The sequence below is a fragment of the Diadema antillarum genome, unplaced genomic scaffold, assembly GCF_040938485.1.
Source record: "Diadema antillarum isolate AM-2024a unplaced genomic scaffold, OU_Dant_1.0 scf00000006, whole genome shotgun sequence".
NCBI classification, from domain to species: domain Eukaryota; kingdom Metazoa; phylum Echinodermata; class Echinoidea; order Diadematoida; family Diadematidae; genus Diadema; species Diadema antillarum.
The window spans coordinates 808465-830029 of NW_027270895.1; the positions used below are offsets into that span (position 1 = coordinate 808465).

A 21565-nucleotide genomic window follows, 5' to 3' on the forward strand; every position below is an offset into this window, starting at 1 on the left:
TCGCATTTAATTGTTGTGCAATTCTCCTGATGTTGCTGCCAGTAATTGCCAGCAGTTGCACCCGGTGCGGCCCCCCCTTAATTTCCAAAGCAAAAAAATACAGCCACAAACGGCAGTTTTTGGACTGTAAAATGTCAAAATTTTCAAGCTCGCTCGCTCCGCTCGCCCGCATTTAATCGCTATACCATTCTCCTGATGTTGCTGCCAGTGATTGACAGCAGTTGCGCCCGGTGTGCCCCCCCCCTTAATTTCCAAAGCGAAGAATATAGCTACAAACGGCAGTTTTGGGACTGTAAAATGTCAAAATTTTCAATGTAAAAAGATTTCACCGTGGGAGGGGGAAACCCCCCTACCATACCCTCCCCCCCCCCCTCGCTTGCATCGCTCCCTCACGATCTCATAACCGCTCCCCTATAAGATCAAATCCTGTCTACGCCGGTGATAGGCCCAACTATTTAGTAGACGTTCGCAGTGATGTCGCACAGGCGGAGCAAGAGCTGAAATACCACGATTTAGTCATTCAATAATATATTGTGAATATTTCATTTTCTATTGTTTTTTTTAAAGAAAAAAAAAACAAAAATTTCACCAAAAGTGTGCACCAGATCGCTGAATTTCAGGTCTGAAAATGCAAAATCTTCCTCGTGTGGGAGAGGGGTGCACCCCCTCCCCCTACACACCCTCCCCCCGTTCGGTCGCTCCGCTCCCTCTCATATTTCAAAAACAAAAAATGTCTTCATACTTTTAAGGTCTGATTTTCCGCCGCAAGTCATCTGACAAGCAAAAAAAAAAAGCAACAAGAAGAACAAAAGGTCTTGCTGCCACTTTCCTCCCACTTTATATTTCATGCCAAAGAGTGGGACATCCGATCCCTGTAAAGTATGCGTGTGTGTGTGTGGGGGGGGGGGGGGGGGGGCACCAAACTTCTCTCCTCCCCCCCCCCCCCCCCAAGGCTGCGCCGGTCCGGTTATGTAGATGGGCTTGTAATCGTGGTGATGGTGACCATCCCCCCCCCCCCCCCCCCCCCCCACTCCTCAGTACGGATTTACGCCGTTGCCTGCAATTGTCAACGGAGAATTTCACTTCCGCTTTCTCGGTCAGGTATAACACGGGCAGGTCACCGACAGTCTTGCTTCCGAAGAGCGGATATCCGAAAAGTCAGTTAGGATCGTGACCTCGTAGAAAGTCACAGTCTAATGAAAACACTCATTACTGTATCAAATTAAGTGACAGTTGCAAGCTGCGGCATCCACTTCTCCAAATCTCCAAATTTCTGTTGTACCCAAATTCATTACATTCAGTGGTGCATGCTTACAATTATGGATGAATATGATAAGCCAGTGCGTTCAAAGTCGACTTGAATTATCAGGCTTAGCACGTTGTAGACCATTGTACATCAGCGTACGGTTGCATACAGACGATGCACTCGTCAATGCTTGTTTCAATTTCGAAACCAACCACTTATACTGGAAGTCCTCTGTAAACATGCCAAACACCTTGCGTGTAGCTTGTGCAGCGCTGCGAGGACTTGCTATTGTATCATGTGCCTTGCTTTAGTCTCCTGTTTTTAGTAACATGACATATTAAACCCCTCAAAAAAGTTTGGAAATCTGTGTTTGATCAATCATTTCTCATTTTTCCTTAGAAATGATTTATTTGTGCTTAGTACCACACAAAGATTATTTAATTCTTTTTAAAATGATATCATACTTGTTATGATTATCATATACATGGAGGTGCAGTGCTTACAAGTATGAGGTAAAGTCAGAATTTAAAAGCTGCAAAATGGCCCAATTTTTGACGTCCCTAATGGAGTTTCCTCGTTATGAGTGAGTTCCCCATCGTTTCTTTGGTGTTCATTTACTGTAACATCAGCATTTTTATGGAGTGAAACATGTATGCGTTCAAGCAAACAGATAAACAAACACACACACACACTCACACACACAGATAAAAACGATTATGACTCAAACCATTTTATCTCACAGAACCTCGCCACATAAACCACAACAAAGACATAAAGAAGTGAAATGGCATGGTCTTGGTTTTATTGGAGTTTCATCTTTATTTTGTCTTCATTTTGCGTTATTTTGTCTTTACTTTATGTTTACTTTGTCTTTATAATTGCCAATGAACATGATCGGGGCTCAGTATCTGGTGGACGACCCAAGTGCTTGCACCACCGCCTGGCACCGTGTCTTCATGCTGTTGATTAGCTCCGTGATTCCGCTGCTGAGGAATGGCATTCCACTCGTCAACAAGTATCTGACGGAGTCCTGCCAATGTCGTTGGATTTGTGACCCTCTTCCCCACAGCTCAATGAGCTCAATGAGCTCATGGTCGTAAAATACGAGGTGCTGCGTTGGACAAAATTCGTGGCGATGCCAGGGATGTGAGGTGCTCTCAGTAGAAACACGCTCTTTGAAATGTAACATTTCTAACAAGACAATTGTGACGTCACAAAGCAAATTTGACGTTGCGCACTGCTTCGTGCCGTCACCCTGTGAAATGTAACAATTTCTTACAAAACAATTGCGACGTCACAAAGCAATTCTGACATTGTGCACTGCTTCGTACCGTCACTCTTTGAAATGTAACATTTCTAACAAGACAATCGTGACGTCACAAAGCAATTCTGACAATTGCGCACTGCTTCGTACCGTCACTCTGAAATGTAACATTTTCGATCAAAATAAGATCTGAAAAGTTATGACATCGTGCCCTGCTTCCTAGAGTCAGTGCATGATCCTTTCACAACATCGCATCCACCACACGACTTCTCGTCTCGCATTTTTCCATTTCCCCTTCATTTGTTTCAATTTTTATCCAAAATATAAAACAAATATAATTCGCATAATTTGGAGTTTCTGGTTAAACTAATAGGCCTCGGTGCCTGTAAAAGAACTATTCACTTCGGGACTGAATAGTTCTTTTAGAGTTACCTCTGCCCATAGTTTTAACCAGAAACTCTCAAGGTAAAGTGTACTTGTATAATATTATCATCAAAATTTTACTTTGTTATAAATTTCTGACAGTGAGTCTGTGTAGTAGCCATTTTAAATCTATATTCACCGAAAAACAGCCAAGTTTGTAGCAGTCGGAAAGGAAGAATAAAACTGTTCATAAGATCAAATATAATTTCGCAGACACTCAGTATTATAGCCATTCTTTTTTTTTTTCCATATCCACATTGTTTATTTCTGCGCATCCCTGACTTTTTTTTTTCATCACTCACTCTCGCATCCTACCACTACAATAAACACCTACACGAATAGTTAACTTTGTTCAATTTTCCAAAGGTTTACGATCGGCCAGTGTCTTTACGTCTCACCTTTCAGCGCGTTGAAAAAAAAAAAAAAGCCTGACAATTATTTTGTCCACCATCAGAAATAAATGCTCGTCAAATACTATTGAATTTCCTTTCCTGGATTTTTTTTCTTCAGTTTTTATGGAAAGAACTAAAGTTGTCATTGTTAAAAACACTGAATTACGCATATTCACAGAAATATATGTCTTTTTCTATTAAAAAAAATGGTGTTATAACTTTGATTTTAAAAAAAAAGATAAAAGAGTTATTACTTAGAATATGACTGGCGACCGATCTCTTTATTGAATGTGGTATACTAGTATACCAAAACCTCTGGATGAATTTGCAAATCGACTTGGAAGGTCTTGTCCTTCTTGATAAGCATAAATTCTGAAGGTGTGTGTTTTTTTTTAATCAGGTAGATTTATTGCAGAGAATATAAGCCGTTTTTACGAATTGATTTTAAAATGTCAATAAGCTTCCAGTATTGTTACTGTTGATTGATTTTGAAAAAAAACACACACACACACACACACACACATACACACAACAACAACAACAACAACATCATCAAAAGATTCAGTCTCTCACGTCTATAACCTGAAAGTACAGCTGTATAATGTCTTTTGGTTTTTTTTTTTTTTTGGCCCCTAGATAATTTCTTGGATTAATATGTAAATAGATGATAAAACAAATTATGGTGTTACTTTCTCATCCGTCCAGGGAGGGATTTCATTGAGGGTTTGGTCAGGTATTTTATTCTGACATACGTGTATTCGCTCTCAGCCAGTCAGATGCAAGGATTTCCGTTGTTATAACAGTTTATCAGAAAAATATCTTGCATAACGTTTGATGAAATGTCCCCTAATCAATGGGGTTGCCATACTGAACTATTCAGAATAGAAAGGGGTTGGAGGCGACCCTCTATCTCCATGTGACATATTTATATCTTTGGATACGAAGGAAAAAAATGATTCACAGAATTAGTCAACTATATGTGGATGATACACTGTTGAAACTAAACTGTACGGAGAAGGGTCATTTGTGACAATGAGTATTATGGAAATTTTATGATTGAAGAAGGTTTGGCGTAAAACTCACTGGAATATCAGTATCAGTTCAAATTATTGAATCAAATCTCTATACTCAACAAGATGTTGCACAGAATTAAATTGATTGAAAGAATGTTCGTTTTGGAAAGTACATGTACAAACTATATCGTGCATTTACCGAGTGAGCGCATATACGCCGTTGAACTGAAATATTATGGATTAATAGTTAGATGGGTATAGAAATGATATTTACGACGGAAAAAAAAAAGAATGTATTCGAAATTAATGGTGACAGTAATTCGATATTTTACGTACACTATGCTAATAAGAAATTAATATTTTGACTGTAAATTAAGACAAAAACACCCCTCTTACATTTATGCAAGGACAACATGCAATTAGAATATTCTTATAGATTTAAATTGTAACTTGTGTATATACAAGTGATTTACTTGTATATACAAGTAATAATTTAAGTCTAATGTACTAAAAAGTAAGTAGCAAGCTGCAGGTGTTTGAAAAAAAAGAAGAAAAGATGGTGTTTGCTTAGGGGACATTATTTTGCTGTTATGTAATGTTGTGATGTTCTGAGTCACGACAGTTCATTGTGTGTTTCAGAAGTGCCTTGTCGCTGAATACTAAGGTACTAACACGTGTATTTGTTTGGATGAATATTGAACGTATGATATAGAATAAGAAACATATCCGTGGTAGACATTGGGGGAAATTCTTTCTGTTGCCGAGATCATTCCCAGAACTTTGGATGTCCGTGTTCATAACATCTACCGATTGTAAAGTTGTTGTGCGTGCACTCCCACCCCACCTCCCTCTCCCAGTTTAACTCTACTAAACAGAACACTCACATGCGCTTGCACGCACGCACACACACACACACACGCACACCAACCACACAAATTGATTAAACACAGCTACAAAGAAATATCCAAACCATCACTCGCATCTCTCCCCTCTTTTCAACACTTACATCTATCTTGTATGTACGTCACTCCCTTAAATATCCAATCGCCTCACTAAGATCATAAAAACTGCAAAAACACACTCAATAACTTCTGTTTCCAAAAGAAAAGACATATGAGATTTTAATACGAGTCTGTTCATGAAATGTACCGTATCCGAATGAATTTCAAAAAACAAGGGAACAGTTGTTCATAACATATCAAGACATACAAAAGTATGCATCACTTATTTCAGAGGTGACATGAGAATAATACACTGAACTGAAAGAACTAACACAACATTCTGCAAGTATGCCTCGTTTCTATTGCATTTAAGGCTTTGACATACAAAAAAATTGTGGCCTTGTGATAGACGTACCTCTTAATATCACTACAGCATGCCAGGTGTATAGATCCGCAAATGACCGATGTTTTACACTATAAATAATTTGTGAAGTTGAAGTGGGTCTGAAGAACGCACTATATGCATGCAACAAACGTTCTACAATCGCGATGTTATGGGGAGAAAAAACGCACCGGATTCATTTTTGTATAGAGCTCGTTTTCATAATGCAATTTGCTTCGCTTATCAAATATTTCTTTGGTTGTAAATGAGTAATGACATACGTCATAACTTTGCATAAATAGAAATTACTTTGTACACAAGTATCTGTCATATATTTCTTTCTTCACCCGCAAATAATCCCTGCCAGAATATGTACTTCTTAGGCTTTCGCACGACCAACTCCTCTCTCGGTGTGTGGTCAAGCTAAACCACTTGCAAATTTTGTTTGATGCTCTCCTTGGTAATTTTGCAACTAATAGTGTTTAGACAGGACTTTTTTTTTTTTAAATTAGAAGCAAGGATACTTTGGGTCGAAGAACAAGGTTAGTTCATTTTAGCTTGGTAGGGGACCCGCCCTTATCAAATAAATATAAGCACGACACATTATGGTGACTGCTAGTGTTCCAATACTCTTGACGTCCTCTTCACAACATACAATTTCACTAAAGTGCAGCATGAAGATATACCAGTTGAATCGAAAAAGGCCTTCAAAGTAAGAACTCTATCTGTGACCATTAGACAAATAGGATCATCACACTTGACAAAAGACTCCACATTGACAAACACATCTATCACTGGAACAATTGCCACATAGATTTTAGTACTCCTTTTTTTCTTTCGTTAAAGATTTCAATAATTTAATAAATCGATAGCCTCCTTTGCATGTCTCTGGCCCAGGACCCTGGCTTTACAGAATCTGCACGCAGCTCCTGAACCAATCGGTGACAGACGCCATTCACGTCGCAAACACTTTGTGATCTGATGATGTTCTTTCGGCATCCTAGACAGCCAACCCTGGACAGTTCCTGCAATGCCAAGCAAAGTCTTTGATTCTCTCTCTCTCTTCTCCATCCACCCGGGATGTTTTGTTCATGTCCATTTTTCCTCCGACTTTAACTTTCAGCAATAGAGTTCCTACATAGCACTCATGTTGCTGTGCTCTGTGCCAGGATCATGGGCACAATGTTCTGTTGCTGCTGCGGCTGCTGGTTCTGGTTCTGATTTTCTGCCGCCATGCTGGTCAGCTTGCTGACCTCCAGTTGCCAGCTGGGCACCTTCTTGGCCGCCATGTGCCTCCGGGCGTGCTTGGTCAGGTGGTCGCTCCTCATGAAGCGGCGGTCGCACATCGGGCACACAAACTTCTTCTCGCCGGTGTGCGTCCGCTTGTGTCTCGACAGCTCGTCGGACCGGGCAAACCGCTTATCGCATCCCTCCCACGTACAGTTGAATGGCTTCTCTCCTATGTGGTGCAAAAAGTCGGAGACAACAGGAAAAGCAAAATGAGAATATGTTGCGATGCATTACTTTCACATGATTTCAATGATGGTCGCTACTGACTTAATTTTAGGATCTGGTGAGGTTTAACTGGCAAAGAAGAAAATACCTTAAAGCTCTAATGAAGAAAATACCTGAAAGCTCTAATATAGAACAGTTCTGAAATGTTTCTTAACATTGCTTAACTGACATAAATACAGGCAGAATAAAGATGAAAAAACAAAAAGACAAAACTTTGTACAAATATAAAAGACATAACGACATATTGGTAAGCTTTTCTAGCTGATATTAACAGAGAGAGGAGGACTGAACTCACCTGTATGTGTTCTGATGTGTGCCTTGAGATGTGAGCTCTTGAAGTAAGTCTTTCCACACTTGGGGAAGGAGCAGATGTGATTCCTCCTCCTAGAGAACTCTGAGACAGCAGGGACCATGGGGGTCTTGTCCATTGCGGCGGGAGAACCTTGTGATGGGGCGGGGGCAAGAGGACACAGCCGCTGTTGCCCCTCCGACTTGGGCAGACCATTCACGACAACCATGACATTTGCCGGCACAGCCATGACCACTGTTTTCACGGGATCCGAATGTCCACTGCTACTGACCGCTTGCAGATTGTGCTGCTGAGGAATTTGAATGAAGGACACTGTCTGGACGTTGGATGGCCTGTCCGCAGCCTTTGCCTGCAACACATTCTGTCCGCTCTGGCAAGAGACTGGGATCTGGAACGAGCTGTTGACGGAAATGTATTTGGGCTGAGGCTCGCAGGGCTGCTGGGCAGAGTTCCTTGCCTCTTGGCTCTGAGGAGTCTGCTGCGACTCTGACTGCGGGTACGGGCGAATTGTCCTGACAGCATTTTGCATCATACTCTTCCCGGCATCGCTGATGACTGACACTCTGTTGTTGGGCTCCTCAGTAACTTTTGCCTTGCTCTTCCACTGGCTGGGGATCTCCTTGCAGGCCATGATGCTCGGCGTTATGCTGACCAGGTTGCATGACGCTTGCCGCTGGGTGGTGACCGTTGAGCTGCTGACCTGGGGAATGGTGACTGTGTGGCTGACCGGCATCCCAGCGTGGCTTACCACCTTGGTCGGCGGCGGCGTCAGAGGTGGAGTATCCATTCCCTGGAAAGAGATAGGTAAACACAAAACACTGTCATCATCTCTCATGCATACAAGTGGATTACACAGGTGGATGTTTATAAGAGTGAACTTTTTTTTTTTCCAATATATAGAAATGAATGTGAACTAAAAAATCTCCAAACAAAATCTTGATGTTCATGATTTAAAAAGGCGAAATTCTTTTAAATGCAACACATCAAACATGTATAAGGTCCACTTTCAGTGCTTGGAAAAAAATATTTCATTCAAATCATGTATGGCATGCTCTACTACCTGATATCTTGATAGGGAGTTTCATATGACAAACATCTCTCTGTGAAAACAAATAATGTTGATGCTTTCCTAAAGTTGAAAGAAAGTAGGTAGTCGTAAAGAGGGACTCACTCTCATTCGCATTGGCTTGATGTCTGCAAACTCGGCGGGCTGACTGGATTCCTCGTCGATGGAAGCCGGGGACAGCGGGGCGGCGAAGGTCGGCGAGATCGGGGGCGAGTTGACGTTAGCCGACGGAACGTGGCGCATCGACAGCAGAGTCTCAACGGCGTCGTAGTCGGACTTCTCAATGGGCAGCGGACTCATAGTGAATCGACCAGCTAGGGCTGAGGTGGCAACAGTGATGATGGGCTTGTAGTCGGTCTGCATGAAAAGATAAACGAGATAGGAAAATAAAAATAAAATGAATTTATACCGCAGGCTAAAGAAGAAGCGGAAACACAGCAAGAGGCTTTAAAAGAATAGGGGAATGTTGAAGTTATTGTTTACTTTTTAGGCATCGCGGCAGACGGAGGCGTCCATGCGCTACGATCCATCTCGAAGGATTCGGGAGGGTGTTGTGCCCGGGAGCGAAGGCCGAGCGAAGTTAAATAATCATGTCTGATACCGGAAGAGGGGTGTCTAATTATGGAGGAACGGGTAATTAAAAAATGTTGGGGTAGGGGTTGCTGATGCAAGACCCTGCGGTTCATGATGTGTCGAGGCAGGGAGGTCGAGGGAAGCGCAGAAGGTCATACAGGGATAGGCAGCCGCGTGCTTCGCGACCCAACTCAAATACACGCAATTCGAAGGAGTGGGGATGTCACGATGAATGAACTAGTCTGGCACGCGTCCAAGACGTGCATTTAATTCTAGTATTTGATCACAAACTCCTCTTTGGAAGTGACAGGCATCGGGTGGCAAAATTTACGTTTATCTACGTTGTTAAATATTGACGGATCCCTGGGATTTTCGCGAATGGGGTACACTTTACGAGACATCGTCCGCCAAACAGTCCTCCGAGGGATGCTCGGAAAGTTCGTGTCTCTGCGGAATTATCAAACACCGGCACGAGCCGACACTATGACGCAACAAGGTCACACATAAAAGAATCGTGAATCTTGATAGAAAGGCGTAAATATTGACAAGCATATTAGTATTTGACGATCTTTGTATACATTGTATAATTTGTGAAAGTGTGGAGCCGATTTCGCGGATGCATTTGTCTTAAGCCGGAACATCCTTGGACGAAAACTAGCACACAGTAGTATACAACTTTGATTGGGTGTCGGATATTATACTGTATTGATCTACACGCATATCCTCAGGAAAATTTAAAAATTCGGAACTCATACTGGTTTTGCGCCGTCTTACAAACAAAATGACAAATGTAATACATGCCATAAATTTCCACACCCACTTCGTCCCTATTATAGTTACAACCCTATCATTCTATTCTACCTATAATTATAACCCATAAAATAAGGACGCTGAGCTGAGCAGAAATTTGGAAAAGCTGGAGTAGCGATAATGACGACATTTAGCGCCCTTATTAATTTATTTATGAAAATAAGCACGTCAAAACCCCCAAGTGGTAAAAATGTTAGCAGAAGTCACACGATCTTACATCACAATTCTTTATATCACACGACTTCGCGCCTGTCGTCTACAGAGAACACTGCCCCTCCCGCATGCACCCACGTGACATTCGTCAGTGCACCCATTATCACAACGAGACACACCTTCCACTGACCCCTAACACATTACGCTCCCGCCTCATGAATATGCACGACTATTGACATGCAAAACTCTAAACGCAACAATGGGGCAGTATCACGTTATCGCGTTGAGCCAGCGAACACACTTTTCTGCGATTACGCAAGTGACCTTCGGGATTTTGAAAGTCGATCACATAACTAGGCCTACTGTGTACTACTAGTAGTTAGTGCAGTGCTCTACTCTGAGATTGCAAACAATTGAAACATGACAGCCAAAACCTTTGCCATTTTATATGTCACAGTGAATAATTATCATACAGTAATAGGTCAGCTGGTAAATTAATTGGCCATGATTTGCTCTAATCATCTACGGGGCCGATTGATGCCTACCTCACTAGTCACAAGCATTTACCAGGCGTTCCTGTATTTCCAATTCCATTGCTTGTCACATGGTTTTGATGTACCGTATGATGAATTTAGGACGTGACACATCGAGTGAATAAATATTATCTCAAATCGCTCAACCACAGAAAGTTCTGTTGAAAGGACACTACTCAGCAGGAGCTTCTTTACAACACTGATTAATAAATCATTAAATGCATATCTTCTTTCAAGCGAGGTTGTTACAAGCAATATCAAACTTGATATAGTTTACAGTACCGTAGATCTATACAGAGATGAAAACAATTCTAGACTTCTAACGTTAGATGGTGATTAAAAAAAAAGAAGAAGCTGCCTTGGCCTGCTCATTATTATTCTTCGAGAAAGGAGGTCATATTTCACAGTTTATCCGACGTTCTTGAAATTGAACGCAGAGCTATGAAGTAAGGAGTCGCAAAACCGCACACAGCTGATTAGTGACAGCGGCGGCATGCACGCCATTTCTTTTTCTCTGTCTTTGCAGACACACAACACTCACACACACATGGACCTTCGTCCTGAAGGTGACTTTCAGGAGCTGATCTCATCGCCATCACCGACCAATCAGAAAGCGCCATTACCGCCGACACCCACCACTATGCATATTGTCGCGCTCCGCCCCCTAAGCCGCCTCTTCATAGCTAGCTAGCTCAGTCTAAAGATTCATGATAATAATACAATGGAATTCTGAACTACGTGTGAACTCCCTCAGCTCCCCGTGCTATGGCCCTCAACTCCTTGCCTTACGAAATTACATAACAGATCAGGGCTCTGTTTTAGAAGAGTTAAAATTGATTATTTACTTTTATTGTATAAACAGTTAGTTGATTTCAGCTGTAACATGTTAAGTGTATGGCAGCTTGTGTGGTAAGGAAATTTAAAATCGATTTTATTTTTAACGGGGCCCAGATGAAGTGAAACAAAAGTTTGATGGTAGCTCCCCCTGTTCAACGATAGAATAATAGTCTGAATACTCTGATCTAGTTTTCTCCACAAATGTACTGCTAATATTATTAGTATGGGGTTTATGAGGTCTACAATCTAGACTCTAGTATAAACAATAACACACAATTTATCTTGACATTAACGCCAATTTTGTTCGGCATGCACTTTCGTCTTTAGTGAACAATAAATTGGTTAATCACCGGCAATCATGCACAAATAACAACCTGTTAGTGTTACCTGGGCTCTAACGTTACACAGTGCAGTGGTCTAGTTACTTTTACGTTATGAAAAATAGCACATTCAAGCGATAAGAACAAGGAAAGGGTTTCAACTGACATTAAACCTCTTTTGCTTTGCCTTTGTTTGGTTTGTAGACGACAGAAGGGCGACGGGCTAGCCGACTACTGACTAGGCTGCAAAGGCAGCCTTCACCTTCGCTTGCGCTTGTGGAGTGCTCACTCCTCAAGCAGGATCAAGTCCCCCTAATTTAAACCATCGTCGAGACATGCCGACAGACCACCTCTCACGCTCAGAATATTCTGAGACACTCATTCTAATTACTTGTTACTCTGAAGTAAAAAAAAACAAACAAACAAAAAAACATGACTAATGAGGCACGAGACTAGAGTCTAGATAGAAATCAATTAGAACATTTGAGGGTGTAACGGCGTCTACAATCTATGTTCTACTGGCTGTTATAAAATCTACAGCATGCTTTCAATTTTCATCCCAAGAACAACGAAACCAACAGATTGAACAAGGTCAGATGAGCTGAGGACGACTTGACTCGCTCGTTCACAGTCGCGCACCGACAGCAATCAAACGCAGTCAGCCTCAACGTGCAACCATCGCATCACGTCGGCACTTCATTTCGCTCAACAAACACTGCAAATCTAATAGTAATAAAAATCCTTTAACTTACCGAGAAAACAGTGGTTGGTGGTGTAGCAGGCGGTGACGGTGGCGTAAATTCCATTACACAGAATAGTTTTAACCACTTTGAAGTACGGGATACGATTTCGAACGCTCCTTTCAGCAGAGGTCTCTCAAAAGCGAATGTGCACAGATTGAACGGTATGTTTACGTTCCTCCACAATCCAACCATTGAGTTTCTCCTCCATACGGGGGCTGAAGATCACGCAGGGTGTGTGTAAAACCTCTTGCGAAATGATAACAAAACAAAGTAGCATGCGGTCGGGGCGAGGGCGGGTCAGAGGATTGACCAATGAGCGCTCGTAAAATGGGGGGCTCGCCCAATCAACTCGGTTCTATCACGCGCGGCATGCATGAGCAGTGCTGAATATCAACTTCTCAAGAACGCACGTGGACAGAGCCTGAATGAGACGAAAGGACGAAGGGCTTTCCCCGACGGGGTAGTATCCCTATCTTACTACGGGACCCACAGTGTGTAAACCCACGCTCTTTTACTAGTGTTGTTTTGCAAGTTGTTAACAGATATCAACAAGGTGCATGCGCGTGTCTCAGAAAAGGGGGAAAAATTAAGTTGATTCAGTCGAGTTTTGGAGCAGAGTTCAGAAAATTATACTGCGTTTTTCTGGTATGTGCAAGTCGCCTGCAAGTCGCCAACTGTTTTTCAACATATATTTGGGCGTGTCGCATACAGTCATCACTGGTTATTGTGGACATGGATGTAGAAATCCATATTTGCAAGGCCACAATAGTTCAATTCCCATACGCGATTTGATGATTAAAATCACTGCAAAGGGGCACTCAAATTCCACTGATAGTGTTTGCGGAGTGACGTGAAAGAAAAACTGATATATTAACTTTGAGTTCAATCAAATCTAAAAGGATGGTTTCTATTCAAATTGGAAGTTTCACCAGGGTGGTGGAAGAAAGAAGGTAAGTCTTTCTTCCACCTCCCTGGTTTCACTTAACGAATAGCGATATATTGGTCAAAATATATACATAGTGGGTAAATTATGCAAATTAGATGATATATCATCACCTCTCATGTCTGTCATTGACATCTATTTTTTTCTGAGATTTGAAATCATGCTTGTTAGATATGAAATATTGTTTCTTTTATAGTCTAAAAAATCTTGATTTTGCTCAGCGAATGTTACAACATTGTGTGATAAGAGTTTATACATTTAATCGTATTTTATTAAGAAATTCCATTCGTTTATTCTTAAGAAATAGAATCAATGCGAGTTATACAATCAATCGAAGAGTTGTGATGCTATATATCATACGGCCAAATTTTCTCATCTATGATTTGAACATAAGCAATAGCCGAAATGATAAACACTTTTGACACTATAATTTCAATGTACATATATTAAACATTCTCATTCTTACCAACTTTTTATTCTTTGTAAATCATACTTTACCACTATTCTCTCAGCTGACTTCGCTATAGCTCTCATTAGGACTTATCAAAGTCAAATCAATTTTGGATTTGATTTTCCCTGCATGTGTGACACCAAGGATGCACGTATTATATTTCTTCTCATATAATTTCTCATAATGTTGTTACTCCTCCAACCTTTTTGTAAATGTGAAATTAGAATAACAGCAAGATTAACCATTTTGAAAATAGTATATATAGCTTAACATTTTGAATGTCATATTTAACATTTAACAACAAATTGAATTCAACACTCGAAATAGATGTCGAATTATACCAATACTACTTGCGGAAAGTTCAACACTTAATATATACTCGCTCGACACTCAACAAGCATCTGTGTATCAAAAATACTTTTTTTTTGCATAATTATATATAATCACTGAGGAATTGAGGACCGTAGATTTCTTTGATTATACTTTGATCGAAACTCTGACACATCGACCGCCATGTTCTGTTAGCATTTTTTTTGTTTTGTTTATCCAAGATGGACATCATTTATGATCATCATGACTATTTTGTTATGTTTCATGCGTTTTCATTGAAAAATATGAAAATAAATTGAAATTGAAGTGAAATTGAAATTGAAAAAAATCGCACTTATATCATTCCAATGGTAAATGAATGTGAGGTGATCTTTAATTAAAAAAAAAAAAATCTTTCACACCCTAACTGAAATTTCGAGTACTGCATGCATGCATGCATGCGCAGTGACACATGAACAAAAGGCAGCAGCAAGCCTGTTGCAGTTTTTCCGCTCGCTTACTAGGTGAGGTTCCCCTGGTCAGATCATCGGCACTGATGACGTCACAGAAGACGGGTTATGTTGTTGTCATTGAGGTTGTGCGTGGCTGGCGTTAACATGCAGAGAAGCGGTCGACGGGCTCGTATGCCCTTCTCGCTGTTGGAAAGTCAGCGGAAGAGAGGATTTTGCCCCTGACTCCAACGCCTGAAGTATTGCGACGTACGTGCATGAACTTGGGTCACATGTAGCACACTGATAATGAGTAATCATTTGGTGTTAGAGTCATAAAGCTGTTCGCCAAGGGAAGGGTTATTCGACGAAATTATCGTATTCAACATGTTCTCGTTTGTGTATGTTACAGTGCGCATCGTTTGCGTTTCTTCTCTAGCTGTGCCATTCTTTTTCAGTCCTTCCAGTCTTGATAATCTCGAAGGAAGTGTAAACATTATGATACCCATGCAGCCATGTGCTGCACAGAATTAGGCGAGTTGTGACCTTGGTGTACTGAAAAAGAAAAAGAATTCAAAAACGGAGAGGAAAACATTTAAACTGCTTTGCCACAAAAGGCCTATCACATTCAACGTGTATGCAAAAAACAAAAAACACACAAAAAAACCCACAAACAAACAGAGAACCAAACAAACAACAAAAACCTGAAAAAGCGATAACAAAGCTGGAATTATTTTGAATGAACTTTTCATTTGTGTTCTGGTATAGCTGTACTTGGTAGGCCGATATCATGCACCTGCAAGCACGTTCACTTCATTATGGTACAATATACTGTGACGCGAGGAGGGGTTTTGTTGTTGGCCCCAATGTAAAGAAATAAGATTGTCTGATGAGCCACTCAACCATTAATAAACCTCCTTTCGTAACTTGCTGCCACCACATACTTTTCAGGGGTATGAACCCTTATCGAAAGACAATAAGTGAATGTCAATCAATACAACACGAAGAAACTCTGAGGAAATCAAATACGAGGGGGGGGGGGGGGTGGTTGTCATCCAGCTAGAATAGCAACTACAGGCTCGACCAATAGCCAAACGCCAAACTCAGCTTTACCTCTCTCAATACTACAAGTGCTCTGATTGGCTAGAGCTGGCGCCCTTTAATACATGTGCTAGCTATTCAATCTGTGATCTGTAGCTGTGACTGTGTGAAGATACTACGGCCGAACTCGTCATGGTGCCAAATTTCTGAGCTAACTCACCGTAATTCAACCATTATATGAAAATTTGCAGTATACATCTGTTCAAGTAAATGGTGAGTTCTACTTTTGATAAGTTGCTAACGTTTGACAACCACGATCTGACATTCTATGATAACTATTTGTTCACCGTGCAAAAGTCATTAGACTCAACAGAACATGCTCGAGATGCACACACGCATTCATGCACACATGCATATGTACACACGTGCTTGAACATCGAGCAGTCTGATCATCATCATCGTCACACATCGCCAATCGAACACACACTCAGACAGCTCCCCTTGTTTTCCTCTATTGCATAGAATTTCCTTAGTTCCTAACCAACAGCCTCCTCATGTAACGTGACAAGGCATCCAAACTTCGATGGGGGGCCGTTCGTTGAAGGCGAACGTTTGTACTTGAAATTATTAATTACCATACGTACTAAAACTACTTCTTATGCTTTCACATCATGCATTCAATACAACTGACACAGCACAAGACATGGACTTCTCAACTCACACGACCAAACAATCACACTCACAGCATGACCAGGCAAGTACAGTGATAGAATTGTTTGTTTGGAAACTGGAAAATTTGAGTAATTCTCAATCCAATGCAAATGTGCTTTATTGACGTATTTACAGTCGTATGTACAACTTCACAAAATCTTAGTACTCTTATTACTTATTACCTACTTTACTTTACCCTAAGTGCGGTTGTGACTCGGCTCTATGGAACTCAGAAGAAATAATACCAAAATCATAGACTCATACATAAATAATGACACATGAACGTTTGGGCTTGTGACTTTCACCTAAATTGTATCTATCCTTCATAACCATTGCCGTGCTCCGAGGGGCCTATTACATATACTCGTCGGTCTTCCGAACAATTCAATCCAAGTAACTAGGATAGTTTCTCTATAACTCTTCAAAACCTTCTCTCTCCAACTTAAGCGCCTGCACTTAGTTAACCGGTTCTCTGAAAATAATATTACGTTCCTCCACTCGTACCCGACCACTCCACCGTCTCTACTGGGATTCGAACTGGCACTCTTCCTGCCCAATACTATTATGAGTTTATCAGTCGTTCCGTTGATCTGATACAACTACCAGTATTTTATACGTTCTCCTAAGCAAACACAGCCTCGAGATTTTACCTCCTATGTTGCTCACTTATAAAGGCTTATTCCTAGCACAACGTTCTGTGTTCAACCTGGTCCATGACAATTCAAAATATTCTTCACCTTTGGTGATATATGTAAAAACTTGTATATCAGGAATAGAATTCATTATAATAATCTCACACTATTCTGTTCCGTCACGAGTCACGTTTTAGTTCCGCACATTTCAATGAATACATCCATAACAATACTACAAATACGACTGGAGTCAATGCTCTCGAAATGCATGGGGGGGGGGGGGGGATAACTCGGATGACTACATCGTATGTCATCAATTTCTCAATTTAACATGAGAAAGTCAATTCAGTCATAGGTCAAGGTCAAAAGGTTTCATAACGAAGACAGTGGTACCTAATAAAGGGGTTACAGTAAAATGCACAAGTCAGGTACAAGTGATGCAAGTGACGTTCTTTACACAAGATTGTCACCGTACGATGCATGTTGACCAGCGGCATTGTCAGATGAGAGAACTCTACACCGGTACAGATAACGTTCCTTGTTCAGGATTGTTATAATAGGGATGATGAACACTGCTTACTAGATGAGATACCGTAACTCTGACGCCAGGTACAAATAACGTTCCTTATTCAGGATTGTCATTGTATGAACATGAAGACTATTCGATGGATGCTTGTGTATGCAGGCGGGAAACTCTGCACCGGTACGAATAACGTTCCTTGTTCAGGATTGTTACTGTATAATGCACGATGACCCGTTGATAGATATAACTCTGCACAGGTACCAGTAACGTTCCTTGTTCAGGATTGTTACTTCACGATGAACAGTTGTCCACGTACAATGTAATAAGTCGGGATGTTGGTAAAGGTCGGGGGGGGGGGGGGGGATATCTAACAATGTATCACTGACTCATCATTCACAACCTAGGTGCTGTCATTTTCTAATGACAGATACTGAGTACCGTGTACTCTCAAATACATATAAAATTTGCGTGCACTAGAAATAATCTATTTTTGTCAATGCAGTATACAATTCCAAATTATATTCCTGTCTCTACATATCCTATCCTGAGATACTCTGGCGTATGAATTTACTTATAAGTTGACGTAACAACGTCAGAAAATGTACCATAATGTTATTGAGAATTCATTTGTATTTGTATTTTATGGTACATTGCCAAAAAGTTCAAATAATTACGTAACACCCCTAACCCTCCATCGTCTATGCCTCCACATGGTTAGGTGCTGTTTGTTGTCAAATAAATGTGAAGAAAATAAGTCTTATGAATCATTTTACTTGTTCCGTTCTTTCTACTAATTTGTTCATAACTTTCTAGACATAAATTCTCGTACTGTGATCTCCTTGACTCGAATATGGACCAAGAAACACGGCCGCCACTGGCAGTCGGCCTACCTGTCAGCTTGACCTGAACCATGTTTAATTTACAGCTTCGCATAAAATTTGGAATTATAAAGCCAGTATAAAAGCGCATACATCAAAACTGACTCTCGTCTTGGAAATCACATTACGAACGAAAATATCTTCCATGGCATCATTCTGAAATGCAATATTGACTTGTCATATCTATCTTCCTCTCTTCTAATACTAGAAACATTCTATCACATTGAATCAAGTAAACTTGAAACATTCATAGAATCTATAGCATCATCAGTGCAAGGTCACTGGTCATCAAGACCACTAACATCAACATCCAAGAACTCCAAGGTCATCAAGACCAAAAATATAAACATCTTCATCTCATCTATTAGGTCATCAAGACCTCTATCATATAATCCATCTAGACATATTTGCAATATCTCCTGTTTAATAATATTTGACAACCTATGGAAGTCTTTTAGTACTTACTTTGGCTTCTGTACAGCCTCAAGAACCAGCAAAAGAGGAGGGGGGGGGGAATAACAACTTCAGAAGATAATCAGCTGATGAGAATGGCAAAATTTCATCTTCTGCTGCTCCTATTTATACCATGACAACGTGACGGGTTTCACGGTTTACTATCGGAGCTATCCAGGGTTTATCCAGGGGCCAACCCTGTCCTCCAGTGATAAAAGTCACCTAAGCCACGCCCTCTCTTGACAACTATAAAAATACGAAGCGTTCATTGGCTGAAAGTACAATCACGCATACGCAGCGGGAAAGAGCGTGATTTTGAACTAAGCTGACACGATCACTCGTGCAGTATCTAAACACAGTAAAATTGCTAAAACCATAGCAATTTCTTATCGAAATACTTGGAATATCCGGAAATTATCATCTTTCCAAAACGATCTTCATGTCAGCTCAAGCCATAACAGGATTCTAAACGTCAAAGTAAGTACAATCTTGCCATTATTCTGAACATTCGTCATTACTATAGTCCCACACATACATAATAGTGTTTGTGAAATATGGTAAAACCTACCGTGAATTAAAAGTGCATACAGTGTACTACACGAACGGGGTGAGGAAAATAAAAGTAATCTACACACTAAACAAACTGACAAAAAAAAGAAATTTAAAGCCACATTCGCCACATTGTCCCCCTCCACGTAATCGCTGTCCCAGCGATCGTAGGACGTATTAATTATTTATACCCAGTACTCATTATACACTACTCTATTTACACAGTGTATTTACACATTGTAAAATTACCAACTCCTTGCTCCAAATTAATTGCCTTCTGAATTATACAGATATCCTTCGAACTTCATCTGGCAACATTTATTTCTTGCAGATGTATACATAACATACAATTCTTGATACCTGTTATCTGTGCTTCATATAAAGATTCTGAAAAATGTACTCACTATACAGTACGTAGCTCAGATGTTTACATATCAGTTAAAACACATTTGTGTACATGTATACAATTAAAATCTGTGCTAATGCTTTGCAACTCTGATTGCAAACAGTATCCTATTACTGTCATTCATATCATCTATGCTGTCCATTTATAGATGTTCTGACTATATACAACCATTACACAAATTTGTACACATGGCATGAAACACACATACCGTTCTAATCTGCATTAATTATGGATCCTTCACTGTACAACAATTACTCAAACTTATACACATTCATTAAAACATCTGCAAAGACGTACTGTTCTTCTAAGCTATCCAGATATCACTATATACTATACTACAAATTACGCTTTACTTAAGTATCTATGTACGATAACTATGCAATCTATACACTTTAAACTAGAACAATAACTAACGCTCTATTTAACACATTTTACAAATGCAGAGTTTAACAAACTCTTACGGCTCATGGTGAAAGTATCGCGTCAAAACTTTTCTCTCTTGCAACAGTTCCTTTCCATCTCTGTGCATGTACCACTCCGTTTCGATGACCAACCGACTCAGGCGAAGCGTGCCCGTTCTTGGCTTCTTCAGCGTTATCTGTATCATCCCGTCCTCTTCTGCCTGTTCAACGTCCATGTCCGACGTCTTATTAACTGCCGACCCAACCGATGACGCTCCTGGAGAGACTGAAGATGCTTCGCTTGAGGAGGAGGACGACACCGACAATGCTGGTGACTGTGGTGGCGTCTCGGACGCGGTGAGGCTTTTCTCATCATCCAGACCAAGGCTGATAGATGGCAGGTTTGCCACCTCAGCGCTTCTCTTTCTGCTTTCCTTTTCAACAACCTTTTCAGCCTTCTCCTCTTCACGACCTTGTTTCTCCTTTCTGTCCTCTCGCTTCTCGCCAGCTTTCTCTCCTTCCCGACCTCGCTCTTCCTGCCTTTGCTTTTCCTCCTTTCTGTCCTTTTGCTTTTCCTCCGCCTTTGCACCATCCCTCTCCTTTTCTCCACCTCGACGTTCATCTACTTTCTTTTCTTCCTTCTTTCTCTCCTCCGTCTTCGCATTCTTCTTTCTGTCATCTCTCAGCCTGTCTCGCTCCTCATTCGCCTTTCCTCCGTCCCTTTCTCTTTCTCCACCTCGTCGCTCATCCACCTTCCCGTCTTTCCTTCTGTCCTTTCTCTCCTCGCTACGCCTTTCGTCCCTCTGTCTCCTCTTTCGCCTCTCCTCCTCTTCCAACTCCTTTTCCATGAATCTTCTCGTTGCCACCTTATAATCAACGTATCCCGCCTCTTGCCGATGTCCAGGGTGCTGCCGCTGGTAATGCCGGCTGAACTCTGGCCGCCCCCTTGACTCATAGCTACAGTAGCGGCACTGCAGGGTCAACGTTGTGTTGTGCATCAAATGCAAGTGAGTCAGGAGCGATGACATTGACGGCTTGTCATCATGGCAGATTGTGCACTGCAACATCTATATAAAAACAAGAAATAAACCATGACGGGCTAGCATTGTATTATTAATCCTCAATTAATCGTCTTGGGGCATGCCTACTTCTTGCTGGGTTACATCTGCGGGGTGTTGCATTGAGCCAGTTAACTCGGGGAGGACCATGATAAGGCTTCAACCGATCAACATGAATAACCTTGGGCTTGGATCTGCTCGATTCTTGGATTCTGTACACCACATCTGATAACTTGTGTG

General features: G+C 41.0%; 1 protein-coding gene across 1 annotated transcript; it reads right to left on the reverse strand.

Moving 5' to 3' along the window:
* Positions 1-5295: 5295 nt before the first annotated feature.
* On the reverse strand, positions 5296-12693 carry LOC139716085 (uncharacterized). The gene is made up of 4 exons (XM_071627643.1): positions 12531-12693; positions 8658-8909; positions 7472-8276; positions 5296-7120 (listed from the first exon to the last, which is right to left on the reverse strand). Exons 1-4 carry the CDS (start codon positions 12582-12584, stop codon positions 6807-6809), a joined length of 1425 nt encoding a protein of 474 aa, XP_071483744.1. The 5' UTR covers positions 12585-12693; the 3' UTR covers positions 5296-6806.
* Between the last annotated feature and the right edge of the window lie 8872 nt (positions 12694-21565).